At 42.9% G+C, this 23,703-nt stretch overlaps 1 protein-coding gene across 3 annotated transcripts in view; it reads left to right on the forward strand.

Moving 5' to 3' along the window:
• Positions 1–23,703, forward strand: part of RAB11FIP3 (RAB11 family interacting protein 3) — a 77,598-nt gene that overhangs the window by 27,606 nt on the left and 26,289 nt on the right. For all 3 annotated transcript variants that reach the window (XM_087973229.1, XM_026680768.2, XM_026680770.2), the window contains exons 3-4: positions 4,722–4,813; positions 20,477–20,661. In XM_087973229.1, the coding sequence (XP_087829355.1) occupies positions 4,722–4,813; positions 20,477–20,661 (277 nt within the window). The remainder of the gene's footprint in view (positions 1–4,721; positions 4,814–20,476; positions 20,662–23,703) is intronic.

Genomic DNA, 23,703 nt, shown 5'->3' on the forward strand with positions numbered 1-23,703 from the left:
AATCCCTAGTTTTAAAGCAGTTCTGTTCCCCCCATCCCCCACCATTAGAAGACTTAATTAGGGACAAGTCACCATGGGGAAAAAAAAATCTACCTACGTGACTGCTAAGAATTGACCATAACTCAACAGCACCCAAGCAATCGGTCAATGAAGAATAGGATAGGACAGGACATGGACAGACAAAACTGAACAGAACAACAGAATTGGAAGGGTTAGGGTTAGGGTCCAGTTAAAGTCCAGTTGCCTCCTGAAAAAAAAGCACCTTTTGGGTTGACTGATTAGTTCTCCTTGAGTCCAAGGCATTCTTAAGAGTCTTTCCCAACACCACAATTTGAAAACATCAGTTCCTCGGCGCACATCCTTCCTTATGGTTCAAACATTGAAGAATAACCTGTAGAGAAGATCTGAAGATTACAGGAGATGTGCTTCTGTGGCAAAATCTCTCGTCTGAACAAACCTGTGGCTGGTCTCTTCGCGTGTCCCTCGGCTACAATTTTCAAGTGAGGCTTGTCATCCTCCCAACAGGGAAGGAGGAAAGTTTGCAAATGATGGCTTGGCAGCCTGGGGGAGAGGCCCAGCCCTGCCTCATTTAAAGCAAAGCATCCAAGCAGATGGAAAGATTGCTTCTGCAATTTGAAAAGGGGGTGGTGAGGAAGAATCCGATTGCACTTTGAAATTTGAGTATACGTTCCATTTCTCCCTTCCTTTAATTTGGCAACCCTCTCTGGGAGGGTGAATCACCAGAAAAAGAAAAAAAAAAACAGAAGCATTTCTTGGTCCACGCTGAAGACCAGGAAATAGGAGGAGTTCAAAATCAAGTCCTTTTTGAAAGTACAGGCAGACTTACAACATATTCATTTAGCGACCGTTCAAAGTTACAATGGCACTGAAAAAAGGTGACTTATGGCAGTGGCGGGAGTCAATATTTTTTTTGACTACCGGTTCTGTGGGCGTGGCTTGGTGGGCGTGGTAGGGGAAGGATATTGTAAACTCTCCATTCCCTCCCCACTCCTAGGGGAAGGTTACTGCAACATCCCCCGTCCCTCCCCACCCCACTAACCTGCTTTCCAGCTCCGTTCTCCTGTGCAGGGCAACCAAAGAAGACCCAGCCAATCAGCCGGGACTCGGGAGGCGGAGAATAGATGGGGGCGGGGCCAGTCAGAGGTGGTATTGGCTAGTTCTCTGAACTACTCAAAATTTCCACTGCTGGTTCTCCAGAACTGGTCAGAACCTGCTGAACACCACCTCTGACGTATGGCCATTTTTCACACTTACAACCATCGCAGCACCCCCATGATCACGTGACCAAAATTCAGGGGCTTGGCCACTGACTCCTATTTACAACGGTTGAAGTGTCCTGGGGTCATGCGATCCCCTTTTGCGACCTTCGGACAAGCAGAGGCAAGGTGGGCAGCCAGATTCTACTGGGTGATTTCTGGGTTTCTGAATGCTTCTAGCCTGCTTAGCAGGACAGGTGCACCCAGAGTGCGATAATGTGCTTTTTTGAGTTGTTGGTTGCTGGTGCTACTAAGGATTGAAGAGGGGTGTGGATGCTGTGGGTTTTTTGTTTTTTGTTTAGTTGTTCCTTTGGGCAGCAACACAATACTTGTCGTGGGTCCTGGAGAGTTTGAGTTGCAAACTTCTCCTTAGCAACCCCAACAGGATGTACAATGCACCATGTGCAGGGGGCTGGAGAAGGAAATGAGTTGATAACGCTGTGATGGGTTTGCTCAGGATGGTAGGAGGGAGATGACACAGGATCCCATTCCCCCAGGGTTTCCCAGCTGCAGCTCCCGAAAGAGGCTGGGGTGACACATCCCAGCAGTGGTTGCTGTATTCCTGGCCGTCAAAAACAGTGGATTGGACCTGTATATATTCTGTATATCCTCTGTGTGTGTGTGTGTGTGTGTGTGTGTGCAGGATTTATTTATTTAGATAGATAGATAGATAGATAGATAGATAGATAGATAGATAGATAGATAGATAGATAGATAGATATAATTGGTATTGGTATCTATCTAATCTATCTATCTATTGGTATCTAGCTACTATCTATCTATCACCTATCTATCATCTATCTAATCTATCTATATTGATATCTATCTTCTATCTATCTATCTATCTATCTATCTATCTATCTATCTATCGATCAATCTATTGGTATCTATCTATCTATCTATCTACTATCTATCTATCTATCTATCGATCAATCTATTGGTATCTATCTATCTATCTATCTATCTATCTATCTATCTATCTATCTATCTATCTATCTATCTATCTATCCATTAATCTATCTATCTATCTATCTATCTATCTATCTATCTATCTATCTATCTATCGATCAATCTATTGGTATCTATCTATCTATCTATCTACTATCTATCTATCTATCTATCGATCAATCTATTGGTATCTATCTATCTATCTATCTATCTATCTATCTATCTATCTATCTATCTATCTATTGGTATCTATCTATCTATCTATCTATCTATCTATCTATCTATCTATCTATCTATCTATCTATCCATCCATCCATCCATCCATCCATCCATCCATCCATCCATCCATCCATCTATCCATCTATTGATCAATCTATTGGTATCTATCTATCACCTGTCTATCTGTCTATCTATCTATCTATCTATCTCTGTAGGGAATTCTTGGACCAGAACTAGAAAATGCTGTCATGAGACTTTTTTGTGAGTGTGAGTCATCTTTGTGCTGTCTCGGAAAAAAGGAGGAGGCTCATCGAAATAGCTCTGCTGCTTAGCATAAATTTGCTCCAAGAAATGTTTTTTTTATTTTTTATTATTATTATTTTCCCGATCTTCTAAATTGGAACATCGACAGCTTTATGGGAGAGAATAATTTGCATCGACAGCATACTTTGTGCTCAGATCTTGACAAGCAGGTGGCTTAAAATGTCCTGGATGAACGTAAAGGAAAGTTTGGGGGCCAATTATTTCCCTGGTACAGGTAGTCCTCGACTTACAATGGTTCATTTAGTGACTGTTCAAAGTTACAACGGTACTGAGAACAGTGACTTGTAAGCACTTTTCACAGTTATGACCTTTGCGGCATCCTCATGATCCCGCAATCAAAATTCAAATGCTGGGCAACTGACTCATATTTATGACGGTTGCAGTGTCCCGGGGTGACCATGATCCCCTTTTGCAACCTTCTGACAAGCAAAGTCAACGGGGACAGCCATTCACTTAACCACCGGGTGTACTATCTTTATCGACTGCTATGATTCACTTAACAAATGAAGCAAGAAATGTCGTAAACTGGAGCAAAACTTAACAAATGTATCACTTAACGGCAGACATTTTGGGCAGAATTGTAGTCGTAAGTTGAGGACTACCTGCATCTAATCCTGGCTTGGTTTGTGTTTAAATCAGGGGTCCCCAAACTTGGCAACTTTAAGACTTGTGGACTTCAACTCCCAGAATTCTCCAGCCACCCAACAAAACACTGGCAATAATAATAGTAATAATAGTAATAATAATATCTATGCAACAAACATTTGCAAACCACAGTAGCACTACAATTATGGGAAAATAACTCACCTTGGAAGTATATAACTGTAAATTTAAGGAATGATAATGCTGTTTTAAATATGTACATTCATTATTTATGTCCAATAAAAAAACATAGCTGGCTGCAGAATTCTGGGAGTTGAAATCCACAAGTCTTAAAGTTGGCAAGTTTGGAGGCCTCTGGTTTAAATATTGCAGTAAGTGTGCCTTTGTAAAGGGAGAAAGAATAAGCTTGATATGCAAAATTGGAAGTCTACCACGATCTGCTCCCTGCTTATTAGATTTTTGGTGAGCAGTTATATTGGTGTAATGAATTTTTATTGCACTGAAGGGGAAACTGGGTCTGAATAGAGTTGTTTGGAATGAGTTTGGCTGGAATTAGGGGGAAGATATTCTAGTTTTTCCTCTTAACTTATTGTGTGTAGCTGAATGTTCCCAAGAGTAGATTTCTTGAGGCGAACAGTATAGAAATACTGCTTTAGAGTCGCGATTTAACAGCATAAATATTTAGGAACTCCTTCTGCTTTTTGTTTTTCAGGTTTCTCTCAGATTTTTAACACTTCTCCCAAATAAAATATGATAATAGCAATTGGAACTATAGCTATGGGGTGAGGCATTATAACAGGGGATAAGAGTGTTATCGCCTTTTATTGGTGGACATTAAATAAATTGCTTTTGAGGATATTCTATAATTGCCTTAATCCTCTGCGATAGAGCACTTTTCTTTAGCCTAATGTTTTGTTGATTTCTATATTTTCAGTTTTCTTCTTACCTGGATTTGAGGTGAACATCTAAGCCTTCAAAATAAAATTAATTCCATTGCTAATTTTCTGGTCCTCATAGTCTGAGATTTATCGGAGGCAGCTGGGTTTTTTTGGGTGCCTTTGTGTGTTGACTTCTGCCGATCGCCTAGACAAGTCCCTTCAGTTATCTTGGCAAGGTTTTCCAGAAATGGTTTACCATTACCTCTTTCCTAGGGGTAGGAAAGAGAGACTGGCACCAGGTCGCCCAGCTGGCTTTGCACCTAAGGCAGGACTAGAACTCACGCCCTCCCGGTTTCTAGCCGGATGCCTTAAGCATGACCCTAATCTGGCTCTCGTTGATTGGAGCCCAGAGTTCTAATCCAAGAAGGTAAGAATGACTCGGTCTGTTTACTCTGTCCTCTTTCTCCGACAGATCCAGACAGTCAGCTCTGCCCCTTGGGATACAGTCCTGATGAGACGCCTCCTGCATGCGCTGATGAATTTGATGACTTCGTTGCATACGAGGTGAGCGAGAACATTACCCACCCAATGGCTCTGGGTCACTTTTTGTTGGCTTAAGTGTGTCTCAATTTGCTACTTTAGAGAATGTGAGAGAGCTTAAGAAGGACCTTATCTCTGATAGCTTCTCAAAGATTTCTGTAGTAATAGCACTTATTAGATTTATGTATTGCTTCACAGTGCTTTCCAGCCCTCTCTAAGCGGTTTACAGAGTCAGCCTCTTGCCCCCAACAATCTGGGTCCTCATTTTACCCACCTCAGAAGGAGGGAAGGATGAGTCAATCTTGAGGCGGTCAGGATTGAACTGCTCACAGTCAGCAGAGTTAGTCTGCAATGCTGCATTCTACCCACTGTGCAGGATGGATGGAAGGAAGGAAGGAAGGGAGGAAGGGAGGAAGGAAGGAAAGGAAAGGAAAGGAAAGGAAAGGAAAGGAAAGGAAAGGAAAGGAAGGAAGGAAGGGAAGGAAGGAAGGAAGGAAGGAAGGAAGGAAGGAAGGAAGGAAGGAAGGAAGGAAGGAAGGAAGGAAGGAAGGAAGGAAGGAAGGGCAATAGCCCTTAGACTTACATACTGCTTCACAGTGCTTTTACAGCCCTCTCTAAGCGGTTTACAGAGTCAGCCTCTTGCCTCCAACAACCTGAGTCCTCATTTTACCGATCACGGAAGGATGGAAGGCTGAATCAACCTTGAGCCTGGTGAGAATCGAACTGCTGGCAGTGAGCAGACTTAGTCTGCAATGCTGCATTCTAACCACTGCGCACCATGGAAGGAAGGAAGGAAGGAAGGAAAATAGCAATAGCCCTTAGACTTATATACCGCTTCACAGTGCTTCACAGCCCTCTCTAAGCAGTTTACAGAATCAGCATATTGTCCTCAACAATCTGGGTCCTCATTTTACCCACCTCGGAAGGACGGAAGGCTGAGTCAATGTTGAGTCAGTTAGAGTCGAACTCCTGGCAGTGGGCACAACTTGCTTGCTGTCAAAAATGACCTTGACGCCTTCAATACTGCATTCTAACCACTGGGCCACCAGGGCTCATTATTTGGTCTTCCTTGATGCAAATTAAGTTCAAGAATTGCTCTTCTTTTTTCCCCACAACCTGATTGGTTCCTTCATTTCTAGTTTTGTCGCAAACTTTGGCCAAGACAAAGATCAGAGATTGCCTTTAGGATTCAGAATAATGCATATTTTATGTATGTTTTACTTTTTTTTTTAAAAAAAAATTCTTCTATATTATTTCTTGTTTTTTTTAAGGTACTGTTTATTGTTGTTCCTTTTATATTTGTTTTATTTGTTTGTAAGACGCCCAGAGTCATATATATAAGATGGGCGGTTATGTAAATTTGAATGATCGATCAATCAATCCTTGGGCCCGGATGCAATTAACAGATTAAACGGGAATGAAAAATGCCTGTAAAAATGCGATCCAATATTTTTGAATCACTTAAATAGCCAAACGTGTTGCATAAAGTGACTTAGGAATTGATTATTGAGGAAACTTAAGGATCACGCAGAAAATCAACACGGCAGCGTGGAGTTTTAATGAGAATACAATATTATGAAAATGGATGGAAAACAGGTTTTTTACACTTTGTGTTTTGAGACAAGGCATATCCGGTGAGATCCCCAGGCCAAAATGGCCTGCTCCTTGGTCTTCTAGTGTAGGCGCTGGAATTGTCAGGGTTTAAACCTAAGCATACCAGACATTCCTTCACTGAATTATAGCTTCTTTCCTAAATCTTAACCCATCCTGACTGGAAGCAGGTAAAGTTTATAATTACTGGAAATAGTGAGCCGCAAGGCATTCACTGACATGCATAGCCCCGGTGCAATTGCAGTAAATAAATTATAATATTGTAGAGAATGAAGATTATTTTGTCTTTCTGCAAAGCGTTCAGGCAAAGGCATAATTTGAGTGGTCGCTGGTGGTTCAAGTTGTAAATTGAGGACTTTTCTTTCTTTCTCCTAAACCTCTTCCGTTCTGTACCCTCTGACTTATAATAGGGACATGCAAAGAGAAAAGTTTGGGCAAGTAACCATAAAATACAAGCACAATCCAAAGCACACGGAAGATGATGTCTCCTCAAATCATGGAGCTCAAGCCAAACAACATAAAATATAGCCTTTTGACTTGTCCTTTAACCCTGGAGGCCAAGCAACAATGCGACATTGTGTGTCTCCCTGGGTGCCGTGAATGCGCAGAACCGGAATAACTTCCTAGAAGGCAGCATGTGGGAGAAGTAAACTGGCTTGCAAAAATAGAAAGGTGTGGAATGATAAATTAAATCTGGTGTGCCTGCCTGTCTCCAGAGAGCGTTAGCTGTAAAGGGAGGTCTTTTTTCCTCCTCACTCTGGCACACATTCACGCTTCCTTTTTGCTCTGCCGAGAAGAACAGAATGTTTCCCTTTTATTGATTGACTAGCTCGATACCCGTCCTTCCCTACGAAACTATGTGGTTGGGCTTAGTTTTGGGGGAGGAAAATAAGGGGGGAAATTCTGTCTCTGCCTACCAGCATTGATTGGTATTCATCTGGCTAGCGTCATGTCAGTGTGTGAGAGTTGAAGGCTGTTTGGAAACTGAAAGAATATTTACTGTGTGAACAAGGAGACAGCAAGGAGCCTGGGCGTGGCTTAGCTCAACTGATCTATACTAAAGCTGCTTGGTGTTCTGAAACTGAAACGCCTCTCCTCTGCTGGTGTTTTGCATTTGGAACAATTCTTTTCAGGTGGGGAGGGGGAGTAGAACTCCTTAGCATCAGAGCGTGTTAATAACAATAATAACAATAATAACAATAATAACATAATATCATAATCATAATCATAATAATAATAATAATAATATACTCTAAATGCTCTGATGGTCATTTTGAAAAATCCTTTCTTAGTGAGCATCTAAAAGCCAAGAGGAAACTGTGCCGAAATGAGTAAATAGACATTTGAAATTAGAGAACAAGAGGATAAACAATTTTATATGATATGGGGTTTATTTTATCAATGGTTCGATAAAAAGACATGGTAAAGAAATAGACTAGTAAGCCTTACAATAAAAGTTAATAGATTGATCTAGAATACAATATAAAATATATAACCATTGGATGAATGTATAAGATTAGATCAGAATGAAAATTAGAATATCTCATATAAAATGATGGAAAAATAGTCAAATGAATGTTTAATAATTGATATTATATAAGCACAAGCTACATCGATAAGGTGAGAATTTATATAACTTGTGAGTAATGGTAAAAAAAGGATAGCACAAAAGATTGAAACCAACTGACACACTGTGTGTATATAATTGAAAGATGGTTTTATGTTTTTATGTTTTGTTCGTATGTTTGTTGTAAAAAATAAAAACTTTGTGTTTTTTTTTAAAAAAACAACAACAATAGAAGCCAAGAAGAACATATGTGCCAAATTTCAACTTTGTAGGCTGGTTTTTTTGGTTCTGGAGATTTTGTGATGATGCGTGAGTGGCATTTCGCTTTTATATATATAGGTTATAGGCTATCAAGTTGTGGCAAAAATGATTATAAAGTCCTAGTGACTCACTTAACCTACTGTTAGGCGTGAAAGGTCCAAATAAACTGATTTATTGCTAAACAGCCTGTGCACAAGAATCTTCTCAACTTAGGTTAGCACCTACTAGAAGTCACATAAGGGACAATGGAATTCAAGGGGAGGTTGGACTTAGCTTGCTTGTGTCTACGTAGGGATTCTAGCTGAACCCTCTTTTAACTCCGCCCCCAGGTTCTGCCACCCCCTTCCCATAAATCATCAGAAATTCTGGTCCAATTGTCGTAAATCGTGGACTCCATATATGGGCAGACTGGAAACAAAGCAGATTAGCTATGCTTCTTTTATACCATTTTTATAGCATCGGTTTCACAGATTCTAGGCGCTTTGCGATAAAATTTTCCGATAAAGCAGAAGGCCGCCGCCAAGCCTCCCTCACCTTCGCCCTCATTAAAACCTTAATCAAATATAATAAAATACTTAACATTAATGAGCCAGAGTTGTAATGGCTAAGCATGTGGGCTACTACTGGTGTGAAAGCGATGTTTTTGTGGAGAAGATTCCAGAATAGATTTTTTTTTTATCCCCGCTGGTGTTTCCGCAGACTTCCGCAGTTGTAGGTCCATCAAATGTAGTTCTTGGCTGGGATCGTTTTTTTGTTTAGTGTTTTAGGAAGAGGGTCTTTTTATAGTTCCTTGAGTTATTCATGGGTGGAGTTCAGCAAAGGAGATGGCTTCGATTCTGCTCTGTTTAGTTTAGTTTTTTTTTTTTTCCCCCTTGGCTACTTCAGTTAAGACCATTGAAACTTGTTCTTTGAGAAGTGAAACTCTGAAGAAAACAAGGCATTAGTAAGGATTTAAAAAGTTGAAATTATTAGGGGGCTAGGAAGCCATGTTGGAACAGGTTCCCCTGGTGGAAAAAAAATAAATAAAACTTAACACAGTCTAATAGGTGGGTAATAGGGGAAAAGAAAGAAATGGTTTTTGAAGAGTTAAAAAAACAAAAAACTAAATTTTCTAAGTTGGCAATGCTGCCCTCTTGCGGCTGTCCAAAGTAGCTGATCTCAGTTATCATCTAGAAACCGTGCAAGGAAAGAAAATGGGAATAAATTCAGCAACAATCCCAACACCACCAATGTGCCAAATAGAATTGTACAATGGTCTGTCTTTAATATCTGGAAATGCCTGAACCAAGAGCCGAAAAACAAAACAAAACAAACAACGGAGGGAATATCAGAGTTGAGTGGATGGAAGTTGTTTAAGGGAAGGTTGGGTTTATTCATAACCGTTGGCGGGAAATAATATTCTTTGAGACAGGAACAATAAGGGCTCCTGCAGCAGAGGTGGTATTTTTTGATATTATATAATTATAATATCAATTATAATAATTAATATTATATATTATATAATTATTATATAATCTTTCAACTTAGGTTAGTACCTACTAGAAGTCACATAAGGGACAATGGAATTCAAGGGGGCTTGGACTTAGCTTGCTTGTGTCTACGTAGGGATTCTAGGCTGAACCCTCTTTTAACTCCGCCCCCAGGTTCTGCCACCCCCTTCCCATAAATCAAGTCAGAAATCAGGTCAGAAAGAAGATCAGTTGGCTGGTTCAGAGGTGGGTATTCAGCTGGTTCTGACCAGTTCTGGAGAACCGGTAGCGGAGATTTTGAGTAATTTGGAGAACCGGGCAATGCGACCTCTGACTGTCCCCGCCCCCATCTATTCTCCGCCTCCCAAGTCCCAGCTGATTGGCTGGGTCTTCTTTGGTTGCCCTGCTCAGGAGAACGGAACTGGAAAGCAGGTTAGTAGGGGGGGATTTTGCAGTATCCTTCCCCTGGAGTGGGGTGGGAATGGAGATTTTACAGTATCCTTCCCCATGCCCACCATGCCACACCCACCAAGCCACGCCCACCAAGCCACGCCCACAGAACTGGTAGTAAAAAAAATTGAATCCCGCCACTGTCCTGCGGCGTCTTGAAAAGGGACTCATTTATGAATCACAGAAGAGTTTATGGATTACACCTGATCAGCTGCAGAGGATTTAATTGGGGAGACAAGAATCCATAATCTGTGGATTGTGTGCCTCAAAAAATTTTTAGGAGGTAAAAAATGTATTAAACTTTTAAGTTATCCACCAGCTCTTCACTAGATCCTGTATATTGAATTGGTGAGAGAGGTACACCCAGCATTGGTCACAATTAGCAAGAGGCACCTCCTCCGTTGTAATTAATGTTTAATCCATTCGTATTATTTAATAGCTGTGAGTTATGGCAGCTAAACGAGAGAGCCTCCATTGATAAGAGCAGTCTGGCTGTGTGTGGCAGGTGGCTGTCCGCAGGCCTTATTCGTAAGCTCCCAGGGAAGAACCAAGCTTGTTCCTGCTACCAGATGGACAGGACGGGTCTGGATGAATCCAGCGAGGTGTGGGTAGGTTTGGGATTAACTGACCAGGCATGCATGCCTCAGTTGTGGGGAGTTAATATTTACTTGATTTTCTTCAAAGATGTTGCAGGACTTTGGAACAGCTCACGAGGATAGGAGTTCTCCAGAGCATGCAAAGTCCATTGCTCTAGGCAGGAGCTATTGCTTGCTCAAAGGAGATGTCTGTGGAACTCGGAAGGATTTACAACTGAGTCAGTCTTGCACTGAAGCAGCCCATTACCACAGGTGCCCCAAGGCTGGCTGCCTTCCTTCCTGCCTTCCTTCCTGCCTGCCTTCCTTCCTTCCTTCCTTCCTTCCTTCCTTCCTTCCTTCCTTCCTTCCTTCCTTCCTTCCTTCCTTCCTTCCTTCCTTCCTTCTTTCCTTCCTTCCTCCCTCCCTCCCTCTTCCTTCTACCCTCTCTCTCTCCTTCCTCCCTCTTCCTCCCTTCCCTTCCTCTTCCTCCCTCTTCCTTCCTTCCCCTCCCTTCTTCCTTCCACCCTCCCTCTCTCCTTCCTCCTTTCCTCCCCCCTCCCTCCCCCTTCCTTCCCTCTTCCTTCTCCCTCCTTCCTCCCTCCTCCCTTTCTCCCTTCCCTCTTCCTTTCCTGTTCCTTCCTTCCTTTCTTCTTCCTCCTCCCTCCCTCCCTTCCCTGCCATCCATCTCCATCAGTCACTCAGCTTACAATTGAAATATTTAACAGATAACAGATAATCAGAGTTGGGAGGGACCTTGTAGGTCATCTAGTCCAACCTCCCGCTTAGTTTAGAGGCTGCGTGGGTTAGAGAGAAGCTGTTTGATTGCTACAGCCTGACAGCAAAGCTGGTTTTCACCTCCAACATTCGTACTTAATTCTACCCCTCATCTCAGTTTGGTGCTCAGTGGTCTTTCAAGAGGCAGAATAGAGAGGCTAACAGATAATAGATAATCAGAGTTGGAAGGGACCCTCTAACAGTTACTGCTATTTAAAACAATTTAAAACAAAAATCAATAGAAACATCCAGAAGAATTATACATAGTAGCCGAGATACCTGGCCAGTTAGTAATGCAGCCAGGAAATGGGGCCCTTGGCAAACTCAGGGCCGCAGGCTCGGGATCATAGCCAAGTTTTTAGGACCTTGCCAAAGGCTAACAGGTTGGGTTCATTCTGGTCTCCAAAGGGAGGATGTTCCATAGATCGGGGGCCACTGCAGAAAAGGCCCATCTTCCATTCCCATCACCCAACACTCTTTAGCTGATGGGATCTGCACCACATCATTCTGCTCACTCTCTACCCATCCAGCTAGGTGATTCCTCCTCCCAGGTAGGGTGTTGAATATTGGCTCCAGCAGGCTTATCTAATTTGGGATGGGTCCAAACACGCATTAGCCTCCCTTGGCAGAAGAACAGCCAACCTTGGAAGTCCAGCAATATTCAGAAGACTTCCCACCACCAGATGTGACGGCCAATCGCTTTCCCGCTTCTCCCTTTTCTCCCAAACGTTGCTCCCCACTGGACGCCTAGAAATGGAGAAGTTTCGTGAACAAACGCCTGTGTTCGCCTTTTCTCTTGTTCTGTCCCAGAGGTCAAACAAAAACTCCCTTTCGTTTCAAGGACCGAATTGTTCCGATCAAATGGCAGAGACTGGGAAGTGGGAGAAGAGAACATCTACTCCACAGCTGCTCAAGAACAAAAAAACAACTCTGTTCGAGTGACTGGAACTTAGAACAACAGAGTTGGAAGGGACCTTGGAGGTCTTCTAGACCAACCCCCTGCTTAGGCAGGAAACCCTACACCATTTCAGACAAATGGTTGTCCAATCTCTTCTTGAAAACTTCCAGTGTTGGAGCATTTGCAACTTCTGGAGGCAAGCTGTTCCACTGATTAATTGTTCCAACTGTCAGAAAAGTTCTCCTTTGTTCTAAGTTGCTTCTCTTCTTGATTAGTTTCCACCCATTGCTTCTTGTCCTGCCTTCAGGTGTTCTGGAGAATAGCTTGACTCCCTCTTCTCTGGGGCAGCCCCTGAGATATTAGGACACTGCTTTGATTTCACCCCTAGTCCTTCTTTTCTCTGGACTAGACATACCCAATTCCTGCAACCGTTCTTCCTAAATTTTAGCTTCCAGCCCCATAATCCAACCTAATATGTTTGTTTGGGTCTAGATTTCTTGATTCTTACACTCCTCCTCCTAATTCTGTTCAACAGAGAGCTGGGGTGGTGCAAACTTTTAGCGCTTGCAGCAAAAACGGCGCCTTCAAATAACGACGAATCCCTCCCTCACTTAAAATCCTGATCAGGTCTGCTAGGACGGGCTGTGTGGTTCTTAGCCCAGCCCAAGTGGCATCTCTGTAGGAAGCCCAGCGAAGGCAAACTTTGAAGTCTGAGCTGGTTACTGGCCTGTTGGACTGCCCCATCCTGCTTGGAAAAAAAGGTAGGAAATCAGCCGGAATGCTGTTTCCTTGAATCTGCTTAGGCAGCACGTTGTAACTTTAAAAAAAAACACGGGTTTCCTTGTTCCAGAGGTAGAAAGGAGAGAGAGAGAGAGAGAGAGAAAAAAAAGAAGAGTTGACTCTCCGTTCAACGGAGAAACAGGTTGGGTGGGAAATGCAGGTTGGACACAGCAACCCAGTCCAGGTAAATCATTGGTTTGAAATAGCTGGAGAGTTAAACGCACCGTGGATCCTGTTGAGGTCAGGAAAAGGGTTGTACTTCGTGAAGCCGGACGAGGAGGAATGGGAAACAGCACTTTTCGACCGGGCTTATATGTGAATTGCTGAACCAGGTTAGTGAAAGACTCCGTGGTGTCTGCGTATAATGTCCTAAGCTTGGTGAGTAGGACGTTCGGTTAGGGTTTGGGAGGCGGCTGAAGGTATTGCGCGAAACCCCCACCAATGGATTAATTCAGGAATGGAGCCTGTTGTGAGAACGCCCACAGCGGTTTCGGATGGGTTAGCCTGCAAGAGTCATAGAAAGAACTGTTCTCCTTGATGTAAGAAGCGTGTGGTCTGAATATACCTGGAAGAAGGGGGGGGCGGCCCTAGAGAAGCTTGTATTTTGTAGCGTGCAATTTTGCATGGATTTTGAAAATGAAAAGTTAACAGCTGTTCTTCCTGGAGGGAACAAATATTTGCATTTTGGGGGGAAGTTGCAGGCTTCATCAGGTTTCGTCTCTTCTACCACTGAATATCTAAAGCGTATCAAATGTTAGAAGCGAGGTGGGTGGGTGTCTTTAGAGCCTTTGGCTAGGTGAAGGTACGCCCCCCCTGAGAGGAACTGAAGAAATTTTTTTTTTTATTGAAATACAGTCTTGGATTTGGCCAAGTAGAATTGGCTCATGGAATCATTAGATGACTCCTGATTTTATTCCAGGGGATGAGTTGTCAAAATAACAATAACAACAACAACAACAACAACAACAAAATAATAATAATAATAATAATAATAATAATAATAATAATAATAATAATAATAATAATAATAATAATAATAATAATAATAATAATAATAATAATAATATCTTTAGTGAGATTCACAGCCTTTGGGGCTGGTTGGTAGCTCAACAGCTCAAGTCCTAACCAAGGACCTAGAAACTGTTCAAATAGCATCGGAGGATATAAGCTGTTCCAAGTAGGGTGGTTTTTTTTGTAGAATCAGGGTATTCAAGTCTGATAAATTCAGGATTTCCAAACAGTGAGGCAGCCCTTTAGGTATTGCTCCAACGGCTCCAATTACAATTGGGATAACACACGATTTCTTTTTCCAAAGTCGCTCAACTTCAATTTGTAAGTCCCGATACTTTGTGATTTTTTTCTTGCTGCGTGTCTACACTTTGTGCATCACCAGGTATTGCAATGCCAATGAACCAACCCTTTTTCTTTTCAACTATTGTTATGTCAGGCGTGTTATGGGCCAAGTGCCTGTCCATCTGAATTCTGAAGTCCCGCAAGATCTTGACTTTTTCATTCTCCAGAACCTTCTCAACCTGATGTTCCCAGTAGTTGTTACTATACTCAGATCCAAACTTTTGGCACAGTTTCCAGTGAATGATGATGATGATGATTAGTTTGTTGTACTGTCAGCCAGATATACAGATTGGATCTTTTTTAATCCACCTATCGAGTCCTTTCCAAGGACCTGGGATAGGCAGGTGTTCATGTTTTATATAATATGATTATTTCATTTATTTGTACCTCGCCATTGTTATTTTTACAAATACCTCAAGGTGGCAAATCTTCCTCCTCAAGGTAGTAAACTTTCCTTCTCTTTTCCTCACAACAACAACCCTGTGAGGTAGGTTGGGCTGAGAGAGAGGGACGGGCCCCAAATCACCCAGCTGATGGCTTTCAGGGCTCAGGTGGAACTAGAACTCCTGGTCGCCTGGTGATTGGCCCAAACTCTGCCCGTTGTCTTTCATGCCTAAAATGGGACTAGAACTCACCATTTCCTGGTGATTGGCCCAAAGACAGCTAGCTAGTTTTCATGGCTAAGGTGGCACTTGTACTCACATCTCTTGGCTTCTAGACTGGTGCCTTAACCACTAGATCAAACTGGTTTGCTTGCCTTTGGGTTGTTCTGCTGAGATGCATGTCTTGCACAAACTCATCGCTTGTTGGAATACAGTCAATGACCATGGTTGGGTTTCTTTCTAGGTTGTATTAAGGTGTCTTTGGGGCATTCTTTCTTCCTGAGAACTTCAGGGGTACAGTAGAGTAGTGGCATGCCTATCATTGGGACCAGCTTCCTTTTTCTTCTTCGGGTTTATTTCTTTCAAAACTCTCGACTTCCGAGAAGGCCATATCTCTATATCCTGCTTCTCTCCCCTCCGATCGTTTTAAAACCAGGGGTTTGTTTAACAATCCTGCAGTTGCTGGAAGGAAGGATTTATTAGGGAAGCCGAAATGTGTGGAGTCAGCAGGAGTCTTGGTAGTGCAAAAACTTCCTTTCCAGAGGGACCTGTCAAAGGCACGAAACAGTTGCCCAGGAAAACGGCTGACCCTTCCTGGAGTTGTAAATTAACTTTAATTTTAATTAATGTATTTGATTTATCAATCGCTTACAAGATAACAGGTATAACTCTAAACATAGTTATGGATACATGAAATGGATACATATAAGAAAAATAAAAGAAATAAAAAGAAAAAAGAAACAATAGGACAGGGACGGTAGGCACGATTGGTGCGCCTATGCACACCCCCTACAGATCTTTTAGGAAGGGGGTGAGGTCAATAGTAGACAGTCTAAGGTTAAAATTTTTGGGGTTTGGGGAAGAAACCACAGAGTCAGGTAGAGTATTCCAGACATTGACCACTCTATTGCTGAAGTTGTATTTCCTGCAATCAAGTTTGGTGCGGTTTACCTTGAGTTTGTATCTATTGTGTGCTCTTGTGTTGTTATGGTTGAAGCTGTACTCATTGACAGGTAGGACATTGCAATGTATAATTTTATATACTATACTTAGATCGGACCGATGGCGGCGTAGTTGTAGGTTTTCTAGGTCTAGAATTTCAAGTCTGGTGGCATAAGGTATTCTGCTACGAGTAGAGGAGTGGAGAACTCTTCTTGTGAAATATTTCTGGACTTTCTCAACTGTGTTAATATCAGATACGGGTTCCAGACTGGGTTCCAGACTGATGAGCTGTATTCGAGTATTGCTCTAGCAAATGTTTTGTATGCCGTAGTTAGTAGAGCGATATTACCAGTAAATGGAGGAGCTTGGAGTCAAAGGTGTGTTAGCTAGACAGTTCAACCTCTCTCCAGCCTCCCAGGATTCTGGGAGTTGAAGTCCACACATCTTTGAGAGGCCAAGTTTGGACAACACTGGTCTAAACCAAAATGATCAGCAGTTCTTAGTCGTGTGGCATGTTGCTGTCTCCAGGATCTAAAAGGAGAATCTTGTCACCATCCTAATACCCCTTGCTGGAGACCGTGTTCGTGCTTTCTCCTCTGCCTTGAAAACATCACAACGTGGTTTGGCTGCCCCGTCGAGGGATTTGAGATCCCAGTTCTCTTTCCAAGCAATGTTTGTTTCCGGCCGGTTGACTTTATGGCAAGCTTTCTGCATTGCATCTTGGAATGGGGCCAAAGCAACCCAGAAACGGTCCTTCTAAAGACAAGACGTGGCCAATGCACAGTTGGGCCCAGAGCATCCATTTCGAAAGTGTCACATTGGACATTGCTCTGAGGCTCTGCATGTCACTGTCTCAAATAGAATAGAGAGTTGGATGGCCAAAGAAGCAAATCCCAGGGAGCCATGTCTTCCTTATCCACTTTTTCATTAGCATGTTAAAAGAGTTTATTGTAACAAAAAGAAGAGCCAACATAGCTTTGGAAACTCCTTTCCTTCCTTCCTTCCTTCCTTCCTTCCTTCCTTCCTTCCTTCCTTCCTCCCTCCCTCCCTCCCTCCCTCCCTCCCCTCCCTCCCTCCCTTTTTCCTCTCTCCCTCCTTCCTTCAACTCTTTCCTCCCTCTTTCCTTCCTTCCTCCCTCCCTCCTTCAGCTTTCCTCTCTCCCTCCCTCTTCTTTCTTCCCTCCCTCCCTCCTTCCCTCTTTTTTTCTTTCCTTTTTTTCTTTCTTTTTTCCTCCCTCCCTCCTTAACTCTCTGTGGAACCCCAAAAAGTATTTTAACAAATAATTGATCTGCCAGGATCCAGGACAGAAGTTACAGCAAAACATGGGTGTGCACAATCTTTTGGAGCAGAATGCTACCCAGCCAACTGGGCCCCCTTTTTAGAATACAGATAGTCCTCATTGAACCATCGGAAATCCCTATGAAAAATGCAAACCTGAGCTGTTATCTTTCACTTGCCGGATTTTCTCCCTCCTCCAGTTGACCGTTGAACATGTGACTTCCAGTTGGTCAACATTGGCTCCCAAGCGAGTGGTCCTGCTAACCTTTAAGTAGACTTTTCTGCTTTATTTTTAAGGCAGCCCTTCTCTGAACCTGATAAGGTTGTTTGGCTTGGTTTAGCTTGGGTTTTCTCCCAGGGGTCCTTCAAAAGTCATTGGCAAGATTTTTTTTCGTTCCTAATCGGGCCACAATAAGGTTATTTTTGAGATTGTTTCTATAGTATTGGGAAGAAATGCCTCTGAATTGCTTGTTTGTGTATAATTTTTATTAAAAACGCTTTTAAAAAGAACATCAAAATGAATGCAAAGCAATTCAAAAAAATCAAAGAGAAAGGTAAAAGTTCAAGAAAGGGGAGAAAATAAAAAAGAAATAGAAAAGAAATTAAAAAATTAGAAGCAGCTTCTGATCTTCTTTACAGCACTTAAAAATACAATTATAAATGTACCTGTGATTACAACTGTCTTCTTTTTATAATCTATCCTCCCTATTCATCACAACCATAAATCATAATTTCATTTTTGTTTCCTGCAAAAAATCTACAAGGGGGGTTTCCAGTCGCTAATAAACTTTGATAATTGTCTTTTCTCTGATCAAAGAAATAAAATCTAACCATCTTAGGAAGTTCCATCATTTTCACCCATCATTCCTCTTGCTGTGCACAATGCCAAATCTTTCCATTTTGTACAATAATCTCACTGCAGTTGCCATCTATAAAAAACAAAACTCAGTGACTTTTCCCCCCCAACCGTTTGCCCATCAATCCCAAAAGAAAGAAAAAAATTCTCTGGTTTCAATTGTATATTAATCTTTAAAGTCCTCTGAATCAGTACCTCCAAATTGCTTTTTAACAAGAACCAATTGTCATTTTAAAATGCTGCTGTTTCTAATGCCTTTTCAGAAGCACCTTGAGACTCGCTGCTCTGGAAGAAGAAAAACCACATGATTTTATAAGTTTATGAAATGATATTCATAAAATATAACATGACTGATTTCCATTGCAGACTGACGGTGCAGTTATAAGGATTTGCAAGCTGCCTGTGCATTGAGACACCACCTGACAGACAAAAACTGCCTAATTTGAGAAGAATCTCTGGGATCTGGGCAAATCAAAATTGTGCAGGAAAGATCACACCAGCATTTATTCTGATAGGTCACATCATGAAAAGTATAGAGCACTAAATTTCATTTATGAATCTGTCTCCGTTATGTTTTTGTTAAGCATGGCATATATGATGTCAGACAATCAGGACCACATGTTAAGATGATTTATTGCTCCTGCCTCTGCACAAGAATCTAGTCAACCAATGGTCAGTTCTAAATTGGCACTAGAAAAGGGTCAATGGAATTCAAGAGGGGGTTGGACCTAAACCATTTGTGGAAACGTAAGGATTCCAGGCTGATTCCTCTCTTGATTCTGCCCCCACTCTCTGCCCGTCCTTCTCTATATCAAACTAGGGATGCTGGGTTCATACATCACACTAAACCACAAACCAGTTGTTACAAGTAGGCCTTGACTTACAACAGTTCATTTAGTGACCGCTTAAAGTTATAACAACACTGAAAAACTTATTACCGCTTTTCACACTTACGGCCATTGCCACCTCCCCATAATCATGTGATAAAAATTCAGGCTCTTGGCAACCGGCTCGGTTTGATGATGGTCCCGGGGTCATGTGATCCCCTTTTGCGACCTTCTGAGGAGCAAAGTCAATGGGAAAACCAGATTCACTTAACAACTGCATTACTAGCACAACAACTGTGGTGATTCACTTAACAACCGGGGCAAGAAAGGTCGCAAAGTGGAGCAAAACTCACTTAACAAATGTTTTGTTTAATGGCAGAAATTTGGGGCTCACTTAAAGTCGTAAGTTGTGGAGGACTACCTATACCTGTGATGGTGAACCTATGGCACATGTGCCACACGTGGCACGCAGAGCCATTTGTGCCGGCACGCAAGCTGCAAGCAAACTTACCTCACTGCGCAAGTACGCGCCTCACAGCTGATTTTCGGCTGGTTTGAGGCCTTTTTTGGCCTCCCAAAGTCTTGAGGAAGGCTTCTGCAGGCTTCTACAGGCTTTGCAGGCCGAAAACTAGCCCCGTTTCGTCACGTCCTATTTTCCGAAAATACCAGAAGTGATAAAATGGGGCTAGTTTTCGGCCTGCAGAAGCCTTCCTCAAACCTTTGGGAGGCTGAAAAAGGCCTCAAACTGGCCGAAAATCAGCTGTGAGGTGCAGTGCAGGTAAGGGGGTGGCAGGGGTGGGTAGGGATTACGCGCACATGCATAGGGGGCATGGGGGGCATGCACTGCCTTCTGGGTGCTGGCACGCAAGTGCGAGCTTGCAAGCGCCCACGCAATTTTTGGCACAAGAGCCCAAAAAGGTTAGCCACCACTGACCTATACTGTCTGATGTGCTCCGTGTTAAAAGAGTCATCCAGTCTGTTGTGTTTGATACAGTCTGTCAGGATTCCAGCAATCGCCCTAATTAAATCAAGATTCTCGAGACAAACTTCAACCGACTTCAAAGGATTCATTAGAGGCGACATACTGGCATTGCCCTATATGAAGCCAACTCTGGCATACGTAATTCACAGTCCCCTGTGACCCTGTCCCCCCGCTGGGTGTGTCATAAATCAGATTCTCCAACTGAGTACATTCACAGGCTGGGTTTCTTCCTTCACGTTCTCCAATTAAACATATTCGTGGGCAAAAGTTCTGGTAGCTTAGTTACAATCTTTTAAAGATGAAGAGTTTGAATGTACTTCCGCTTTCCTGCACTGCTCTTCCAGATTTCCTTCCTCACCGCCGCTTTTTTTTTAATGGCAACTACTAAAACAGGCATAGGAATGTTTTATGAGTTAACACAGTCTTTTCATCAATATCTGTTTCTCTTTTTGCCTTCCATAGGCCAATGAGGTGACCGACAGTGCGTATATGGGCTCAGAGAGCACCTACAGCGAGTGCGAGACCTTCACGGATGAGGACACCAGCACGCTGGTCCATCATGAGATGCACGACGAAGTCGAGACAGACAGTGCTGTCGATTCCACGGTGCATTCGGAAATCATGGAGCCGGAGGAAACGGAGAATGGGTATTTATTGACTTGTTATTTGAAAGATTTATATGGTCACCCATCTTTCAGCCAATTCTGGGCAGCTCCCAAAGATTAAAAAACAAAACAAAACCCAACCATATTTTTATATGGAGAAATTTCCCGAGAGTGAGAACAATTAGTCAGTGGTAGGGCTTCCCTCTAGAAGTTGTGGGTGCTGCATCACTGGTGTTTTCACTGGACAGAATAATATTAGATCTCCTGCTTGAACAAGGGGTTAGACTAGGAGACCCCTGTGATGACCCAAAGGGGCGTGGCACAAAGGCAACACAGTCACATAAGCAAGAAAAGTCCCTTTAGTGCCTCCAACTTTGCCCCCAGTGTCCAGGTTACCTTCGGCTGGAGAAAAATCTCTCCCAAGAGTTGAGAAAGAGAGAGTCTTTAAGTGGAGGAAATTCAGTCCGAAAACAAAGTGCATACAAACTGTAAATAAAAATCCACACAAACCACGCTGCAGCAATTAACTTGACAGGGCAGGATAAGGAATTGCAGACTTCAAAGGCCAACAAAACACAAAGATAACTCACGGTTTGCTTCTAGCAACTTTGCTGTGCGTAGCTTGCCTTTTTAAACACTGTTTTCCCAGCTGCAGCTAATGAAGGGAATCAGGGCCCTTTCCTCCCCCGTAAGCCCTGCAATTCACATTGCTCTCTTCTCTGTTCCTCCCTGCGTGCCGTAGGATGAAGAGCGGGTGGGCCTGGGTCTTCCACTGAACTCCCTCTCCCTTGTTCTACCTCTTCCCTGCTCTGCCCAGCTGGACTTTGCCCTTCCTCAGTTTCCTCCACACTCCCATTCCCTGTCAGCTGTTCGTCTTCCTCCTCAGATTCAGTCTCTGACAGGGGCAGGACACATCCCCAAGGTTCCTTCCAACTCTATTTTTCTGTATTCTGTATTTTGAAACTATACAACTCAAGTGATTAAAATGTTGCGAGCTACAAAGTGTAGGTGGGGAGGAGTTATTTCTTTTCTTCTCCTTCCCATCCAGCAATTGACTTGAGGGGTGGGGGGGACTTTAATCCAAAGACATAATCTCGCATTTATGGCCTTTGCTGTGTTCCAGGGTCATACCAGCCTGTGGCATGTGGCAAAATTGGATCGGTCACACGGGTGATCTAATTTGCGACCTATGATGTTCAGGCTCCGTTATGGTCGTAACTCAAGGGCTATGCTTTCAGATTTGCAAGAGTCTGTCAACGTAGCTTTACAATTAAGTAAAACTAACTCGATCTGGGTTGTTATTCTTGATCTGGTTTTACCCTGCCAGGCCAAAAACTCCTTCAAACACCGTTGACCATTACAGCACGTTGATTTCTCTGAGGAGAATCATCAGAAAGCGCCATGTTTTGATTTTATATTTTACCAATTTTATATTTACAAACATGAAAAGATTCACGGGTTTTCCTTCTCCCCTCACAGCCAACCTGTGGAGGTAGTTCTCCAGGAACCTCCATGGTTGAAGGTCCTTCTCCTTGCTGGTTACCCAACCTTCCACCACCCTACCCCCCATTGCCTGGCCTGCAGGACATTCCTTATTGGTTGCCCGGCGGGCTTAAGTTGCTGCTGATTCCTTTACTTGCCTCACTGAGCCCATAATCGGCTTTAATGCAGGGAGGTATTTTCCTTGTCCAGAGGCTGCCAGCTTAAAGTCTGTGGCAGACCTCCTCTTGGCAAGATACGGCCTTGGGCTCCCCAGCCTGGAGGTACGGATGCTTTTCTGGGGAGGTAGGTATGGGCAGCTGGGTTTAAAGCTAAGATGAGGAGGGGGTGTCAACAGCTTCAAGCTGCTTTTGGCCTTGGGGGCCTCCAGTCCTTTGCAAGATTCACCCGTGACGAGCATCGTTGATTTTCCAACACAAGGAAGAAACAAATCGGGCAGATTAGATAAAAGACCATTCATTTATTGCTAACTGGAAACCCTTGATGGACTTTTTTTTTTTTTTTTTTGCATAAAACAGAAAATTGCCGGGAGTTGGGACTTATAATCTATGGTTTTGACCTTTTAGATAAGGTGGGGGATAAAAAGAAGGGAGTCAAGGGGTGGCTTTAGAGAAAGGGGTAAATCTACAATGGCACTTATAGCTGTTTTTTTAAAAAAATAAATAAATTCGGAAGCCTGTTCTTTAGACCTTTTTTCTTTATTTCTCTGTCACTTTTTTTAATTTTTGCACTTTATTTTTTTCTCTTTTATGCTTGCCCTTTTCTTTTTCTTTTTTCTTTCCTACTCTAGTTTTGTTTGTTTTGTATGTGTTTTTGCTCTTGCTTTTAAAACTTGAAAACTTTCAGGTACGTCAGCCGAGAGGTGCGACTTCAATCGGAATGAAAGGGGAGAGAGAAGCAAAGAGCTGGTGGGAAGGTATCTCAAGGTGGCAGAGGTGGAGTCTGTTTATTTTGTGTGCCCTGTCTCCCTCCAAATGAAGGGGGACTAGGAGGTTGTGGAGTGTCAGGAACCACCACGGTGGGATTTGTGGTCCTCAGGATGCTAAACTGGGTTGTTGGGATTGGTGGGGAATGCCCTACAGCAGGGGTGTCCAACCTTGGCAACTTTAAGACTTGTGGACTTCAACTCCCAGAATTCCTCAGCCAGCTTTGCTGGCTGAGGAATTCTGGGAGTTGAAGTCCACAAGTCTTAAAGCTTTGCTGGCTGAGGAAGTCCACAAGTCTTAAAGCTTGGCTGGCTGAGGAATTCTGGGAGTTGAAGTCCACAAGTCTTAAAGTTGCCAAGGTTGGACACCCCTGCCCTACAGAGAGCAGCCTCTGCATTAGGCGTTCTGGGTAGTGTAGTTTGCTGGAACCTCAGAGCCCGAATGATGCTTCTGATCCTTAGGAGAACTGTAAAAGCTTCCCGGGAATATTTACTTTTTACGGATTTCTTGATTTTGTTTGGCTTCCTGCTTTGGTTGTTTTTATAAACAAATCAAGGGGGTGAACATACCTAATGTTCTTTCCTCCTCCCGTTTTCCCTACAACACCAGCCCTGTGAGGTGGGCTGAAAAAGAGCGACTGGCCTAAAGTCACCCAGCT

This window comes from Notechis scutatus, chromosome 12 (assembly GCF_049901735.1).
Source record: "Notechis scutatus isolate UNSWTSFEM ecotype Mainland chromosome 12, rNotScu1.2, whole genome shotgun sequence".
NCBI classification, from domain to species: domain Eukaryota; kingdom Metazoa; phylum Chordata; class Lepidosauria; order Squamata; family Elapidae; genus Notechis; species Notechis scutatus.